This window comes from Frankliniella occidentalis, unplaced genomic scaffold (assembly GCF_000697945.3).
Source record: "Frankliniella occidentalis isolate FOCC.00 unplaced genomic scaffold, Focc_3.1 Scaffold49, whole genome shotgun sequence".
In the NCBI taxonomy this organism is placed as follows: domain Eukaryota; kingdom Metazoa; phylum Arthropoda; class Insecta; order Thysanoptera; family Thripidae; genus Frankliniella; species Frankliniella occidentalis.
The window spans coordinates 1342271-1349178 of NW_026267179.1; the positions used below are offsets into that span (position 1 = coordinate 1342271).

Here is a 6908-nt window from a genome sequence, read left to right on the forward strand (position 1 = left end):
GAGAGAGAGAGAGAGAGAGAGAGAGAGAGAGAAAGAGAGCGAGAAAAAGAAAATGAGGGAAGGTTGCGTTTTTGTATTCCGGCATCGAACCTTAGAAATGTACACAAGGATGAGCAGAACGTGCCGGGCATAGCGCGGGCTGGGCGTGGCAGGGCGGCGCGGGCGAGGGCGCGGGCGCGGGGAGGCGAGTCGCGGCGCGGAGCGTGGGTTGTCATGTCGGCACCCCGAATAGTAGAGTAGTGTACACCGCGGTGTTATTTCGCTCCCCTCGGGAATGATCCGCGCGAGCAGCCGAGGCGGAGCAGCGAGCAGCACGTCGTTCCCCGCGCCGCTCATGTCCCCCGTGTCCCACCTCAGCAGCACACTTTTCTTTTTTACGCCCCCCTCCCCCCAGGCTTACGCCCTTTCAGCAGCGGTGGTGGCGGCGACGGCGACAGGCAGGCCGGTCGGTCGCGATGGTGGCGGGGCCGGGCGGGGCGGGGCTTGTTAGGCCTGTTAGAGGCGTTCCGACAGGAAAATGCGATAACGAATTCCGCTCCACGCGCCGAGCATCGCGCCAACCGCCAATGGTGCCGCCGCCTACACCACCGCGACAACCCCCGCCGCCCGCCGCGCGCCGCCCCTCCCGCGGAGCCGCCCTCCTTGTAGGAGAGCAGGGCGCGCGGTATAGCGAGGGGAGAGGGAGGAGGAATAAGTGCCGCTTACATAACTTGTTGTCCGCCCGACCGAAAAGGCCCTGTTATGGCGACAAGCGGGGTCCCGGCGATACGCGGCGGTGCTGCGCGGCCCCCGTTTGCCGCCCCCGCCGCCGCATTTCGACGCCCCTTCTCGTGTATAGCGCCGAGGAATAGGAAGCAAGCAGCAAAGTATGAGCTCTTGGAAACTCAGAATACCGCTGCTTAGACTCGGAAAGTAACGCCAGATTGATGCAAGGAAGAAATATTGCACGCTGGAAGGGGAGTAAAGGTCGTGGGTGAGCATGTCAGGTGGGTGGGTGGGTACCCTGGCTCGCAGCTGACGGAGGGCGCCTGCCTCTCCCCAGCGCATGCACTGCGCTGTGCTGCTGCCCTGTACAACACACTCGTTGGCTGCCGGAGCGCAACGACCCCCATCCACCCTCCCTCCCCCATCCTCCGGCACGGCCCCCAATGGCCGCAAGGCCTGCCGCTGCTGCAGGACTCGCAAGCAGGACCCTCTCTAGCCACAGCCGGCCACAGCCTGTATAGCCGCAGGACCTTGTCGGTCCTTTTGCCTCCCCCGCAGTCGCCCGCCTTGCCTAGCTGGCTGGCTTTGAACGCCCAATTGTCTGCAGCCTTTGACGGATTCCTCCCTTACCGGCCCCTCTCCCCCTCCCTCGCTTTGGCCTATCTACCCCACGCATGTGAGCGGGGGCCGCGCACACCACACATACGCGCGCATTCCGGTGGTGAGGCGAGGTGGGGCGGGGTGGGGCGTGGCGGGGGCGCACTGCGAAAGGAGAATGGAGGAGAGCGAGGGAGGGCGTGGGAGGGCAAAGTCTATAGTATTCCGCTGCCTGCGCCGGCTGGGGGGGCGTACGGCCCGCGAGCGCCTTCGGGTGAAACTAAGCCTGAAATGGGTGCCTCATTGGATTGCCACCCTCTCCCCCTCCCGGCCCGACGGGAGCAGCGTATAGCGGCGAAGAGTCGTGGCACCTCGTCCCGTGGCGATAAGGGTCTTGCCCACCCCCTCAGCCCTCCCCCTCCAGCCTCGTGAAGTGCTTCGCAGTCGGCTTTGCGCCCCGTAGGCCCCGCCGTGTTGGTGGCCGCTGGTCGCGGTCGGGCCTGCGGTGCCCTGCGGCGCCCTGCGGCCCCCGTGTGGTCTGCCCGGTGGCCGATAACGCCGTCCTGGCGGCGGCCCCCGGGACCCACCCGAGACAGCCCCCCCCCCCTCTCTCTCTGTCCTGGCCGAAGGGAGGGGGCGCAGGCATGCAGGACCAGTCCGGGGGTTTACGCGAAACGTGTGGAATGTCACGCATATTTCACGCGAATTCTTTTCCTCTTGCACTTTGCCCTGGCCCACGGTGCTCCGTTCGTTGTTCGTTTTCAGTCTCTCGTGACTAAAAATGACACGAAACAAAACTACGGAAAACATCGCAACAAAGTACTCTCTCAATTAGTTATACCACGTCTTCTTCGCGTCCAAAACATTCCTGCTTGGTAAAGTAAATTAAAGAAGGGTAGCCCCCCCCCCCTTTTCCCGGGTCAAAAAAGGAGACTAAAAGTAAGTGCAATATCCTCTGCTGAAAGCGGAATTACGGACAGACTGCTGCCATCACTCTCATGCTGCCAGGCACCCTCACACAAGAAATTACCTACATGGGTGGGTGGTAGGTGCCCTTTATATTACGCGTTTGAATTTTATACTGATTTTACTCTTAGACATGTTTAAATAAAAAACAAACATATAACAACAAGAAGAGAGTTTTCCCCTCTACGCAACAACCAAAAAGATTTTTCAAGAATGAAAAAGATAGAGAGAGGGTGGAGGGTCCTCAGAGAGATCCATCCACTTCTTCATTAGTACTTTCTGGAGCGCACAGAGATAGGCCGCGGGTGGGTCCAGCTGCTCGGCGCCGATTAAAAGAAACGCTGCCAAATAAGAAACGGGCGGAGCAAGGTGGACGTTGACCGACAAGGAAACGGAGGGGTGAAAACAGCCCTCCACCCACCCACAAAAAAGCAGTCTTTGCCAGTCTGGCGTTGCCTCGTAGAACGAATGGGAGGAAACGGCAAGAGCAGGGTAACGGGAAGAGCGCCTGGGGGGTAGACTACCAACTCGACACGGCTGTCCACCGGCTGCCTACCTACCAGGCTCTCTCCGTCCCTCGGCGCAGCGCGCGGCGCACTCAGTGCACTCTTGGGGAAAAATCAAGACAAAGAGAGTTAGTTTGTATTTGGTAGTAGTTTGTTCTTGTGCAGTTTCTTTAGAACACAAAAGGGGAAGGCAGGGGGGCTGCTAGTCAAATCTTAATTTCTCGCCCTGCATACCTGAGGGGATGCCCGGCGAAGGAGTTACATTGCTGTCACCCCCACATAATGTCGACAGCAAACACGACAGGCATAGCTGTGCACTAAGTCCCCAACCCCACCACTCCCCTCCCGCCCCCTTACCTCCTCTCCATTTCCTTTAATCTTTGCCGGCGTCCTCTCCCAGAGCAGCAGACCCCCTCGGACGTCCTCCTCCCTCGGCCATCCTTGTTGCCCGTCCTCGCCAGAGCTGTCCCTGTCCCTATGGTCGCTCTCCCCCCCCCCGCCCCCTCCCCCCCCTCGGTCCCTGAGACCCATTGTCTCCGAGCCGTCTCCCGTCCAGTCGGTGATGCAGGGGTGCTCCCGCCCCCCTCCGCTCGGCGTGCTCCCTGCTGATAAGGGTGCCGTCGGGAGGGGTAGCCGGGGGGGACGGGGGGCTGCCTCCCACAATTAGCCGGTCAGCCATTTACACCGGGGGAGAGCAGGGGGAGAGGAGAGAGCAGTTAATCGGCTTCACAGCTTTGAAAAAAAAAAAAATCAGAAAAAAAGAGAGAATTATTGGTTTTGACTGTCCTTCGCCCTGACCGCATGCTCGCCTCACATCTCCGGATCAGGGCCAGAATGGGGGGTGGAAGGGCAGGGTAGGATGGTTTGGTGGCGCCGTGCGGAGGGTCAGAGAGGTAGGAAGCCGAGGAGTGACTTTTAAATTGGACGACCCCCGTCGCACTGCTAAGGGAGTATGTCAGTGTGCCAGGCAAGGGTCCAGGTGGAGAAGTCACCATCTTACCCTCCACCATCATCCTATATTATTTTAAAAAGAGCATAGATCACAACTTTTGTGGGGTATATTTTACTCACAACTTTGCCCCATTGAACGGGCGGAATGCGTAGAGCTGGGGAGGCTTGAATTCACGGCGGCTCCTTCTGCTCCTGCAGCAGAGAGTGTGCGACAGAGACAGAGAAAGAGAGAGGGAGACGGACGGTGGTATATTTGCATATATGCAAATCTAATGGGGTGGCCAATTATTGGGGTTCCCCGGGTTCCCCACCAGCAGCAGTAATCTGGCTCCGGGAAGGAAAGGGGCCGCTTAGTGTAATTTGTTACGCAAGCCGGGTGAGTCTGTCAGAGTCTCTCTCTCGCTCTCTCTCTCTCTCTCTCTCTCTCTCTCTCTCTCTCTCTCTCTCTCTCTCTCCCTCCCTTTCTTCCACCCTTTCGCCTGCTCCTGGTGCGCCCCCACTGCAGCTGCCGTCGAGCTGAGCGTCTCGCTGTGTTGTGTCTGTTGTCAGGCAGAATTAGCAGTTGAACTGAACAGCAAATATCTTTTATTTCCTCCCCTGAAATAACTGTGCCTCACGCGTTGCAGGCGCGCGGCGCGTGCACTCCAAGCGCTACTCGGAGAGCGGGCCGCAGGCGCAGCAGGCCGCCCCGGCCGCGGGCCAGACGGTGGCGCCCGAGGAGGACGAGGACTACGACTCGACGGAGGCCGAGGACGACGAGCGCGTGTACAAGAACCCGAGGAACTCGCCGTCGGCCGTGTGCCCGAGGGACGAGGAGCACGCCAACTTCCTGGTGAGTATTACGGACGTCCAGGGAGTCATATGGAGGCGGGACGCCGCGCGCGCCGCGGGGGAGCAGCGGGCGCTGCTATGGTGGGCTTTAGCGTCTGGAAGTGGGTTGTGCTTGACCCTGACCTTGGCCTGGGCCCTGGGCCGCTGGCTGGCGCGGAGCGGACCGACCATCCGGGCCATCCCAGAGCAGAGCACCGAGCACCCGCGTTAAAGGAGCGCGGAGACCTGGAGACCGACCATAAGGGAGGGGCAGGGGGTAAGGGGAGCAAGCTGCACATATACGCGCCGTGCCAGGGGCGTTTCCTGTTCCACAAATGGGGAAGACGTGCTTGCATTCAAGTTGTACATGAAGCAAGCATTGTGATTTCATAGGAGAAAGGAGTGGTTGGGTTGGTTTGTTTTCACAGCTCAGTTTTCCTCTGGAACAAAGTCCTTAAGCTCACTGAATTCTAGTTCAAGACTGTCTTAGTGGTATATCCGCGGATATTCCCCACCACTGATTCGTACACTTTTCGCTGCAAACCCCGGAGAAGGAAAAGACCCGCATGCCGTGTGTGGCGGCGGCATGTGAGCTGATGCGGCCGCAAAGTGCATAAGAGGATAGCCTGGAGGGTCCCCAGAGAAGTCGGCCCTTGTCACAGCAGGGGGCCCCGTGCCCCCCGGGCAGGCTCCGAGGGAGAGACAGAGAGGTTGACAGGCCTGGCGTGCTGTGCGCCACCTGTTGCAGCGGCATTGAGGGGCATAGAGGGCGGGCGATAGGGGTCGTACACAAATTACGCTAATTTTAGGGGGGTATTTTGTTGTTACTTTTTGTCTTCAAATTTTACGTCGGTTCATTTGTTGTCAGCAGCATGGCTCGTAGGAGGGCGAGGGCCAAGTGCGCCAGTTCCCACGGGGCAAACTTGTTCCCAATATGAGGGTAGTTTTTCGCACTACGTAAACTGACTTTTTATCTACTTACGGCCTACACTGTTAAAACAACTTCTACATTAAAAAAATCATGTCCCATGATACGGCTTGCAATGTTTGTTTACGGCGCAGGCATCAATTTACAGCTCTAGTTGTAAGATTAATTACAATTCAAGCCCAAATAAAGACATCGAACTTGGGATCTAATATAGTTACTTTGCATCAAAAAACATGAAATCAATGATACTTTTTTGAAGCAATCATTTCACAACTTATGCCATCAATTTACAGCCCTTGGTGGCAAAATGCTAGTAACAAGTGGGATTTGTGGCTTGCTTTTACAGCAGAGATTGCAAAAAAGTGCATTTTTTACCATGTAGGACCTAGCAGAACACTTTTCGAAATGTTACAGGGTCAGACGTGCCTGCGGAAGTGCTCCTCCGATGAGGACTGCAAGAGCAAGAAGAAGAAGTGCAGGTGCGACGGCATGTGTGGCATGTCGTGCATCAAGCCAGGTGAGTAGTGTGAGTGAATGTGAGTGAGGATTGCGAGTGTCGTGTGTGCGAAATTGAGGACCGGAATTTTTTTCCAACAAAACGTTTTTGCCCAAAATGCTTCACCCGTCATCTAATTATAATTTCATACATCTCAAACCGTCCATTACGAAAGGGGTCAGTGTGAAGCAGCGCACATGGCATAATTTCGACGCGGCCATCGGCATCGGCCTGCTTAGGTTGCAGGAAAATTATTGACGGCACGAGGCACTTACCCCCGGCTCCCTCTCCCCTCCGCTGTCATGCGCGGCACGGACGGCACTACGTCATCAGGGGAGACATGTGCCTTCCAGTTCCCTGCTGCTATGCAAAGCAAGGCGAGCGAAAAATGTGCCGCTAGGTTCCTCCACTCTAAACGCCTTGGTCGCCTTAACTTGACAAAATTTTGGCACTCCTTTTTGACTATGGACGTCTTTTGGACGTCATTTGCCAAAACTTAATATCAATTTAAAAGAAGGCACATTTTTGGCCGCTTGAAAGACCAAAATTTTGGCAAGCAAAGAGGCCAAAAATTTTGCTATCTCCGAAAGACAGTCAAAATTTGTCAACCAAAGAGGAGTGGGTGCCAAAATGTTGACAATAAGCTAGGCGACCACTCTGGAAACTCAAGTGTGTATGCATGTAGTACCTCCGGAATTCCTACTTGTATTCAGAAGGTAGTCTGTACAGGCCATTTACACGGGTAGAGCCCTACGATAAAACCTATGCACTGAAGTGCACAAGTACAAGTACACATGTGTACTTGGCCAAGTACTCACTACCTCCTGCACATAAGCATGTACAAACTTCCTCCTGAATACAGTACACTACCGTGTTTGAGTGTTTTTAGCCCGCCCTTCTGCTTTGAAAAAGCTATCTAGCGGGCTTATGCAAACGACCTCGTGTCTGT

At 56.3% G+C, this 6908-nt stretch overlaps 1 protein-coding gene across 6 annotated transcripts in view; it reads left to right on the forward strand.

Annotated features, from left to right (window-relative positions):
• LOC113209590 (uncharacterized) overlaps positions 1-6908 on the forward strand; it is a 32419-nt gene that overhangs the window by 3070 nt on the left and 22441 nt on the right. For all 6 annotated transcript variants that reach the window (XM_052267262.1, XM_052267261.1, XM_052267265.1 and 3 more), the window contains exons 2-3: positions 4352-4557; positions 5878-5980. In XM_052267262.1, the coding sequence (XP_052123222.1) occupies positions 4352-4557; positions 5878-5980 (309 nt within the window). The remainder of the gene's footprint in view (positions 1-4351; positions 4558-5877; positions 5981-6908) is intronic.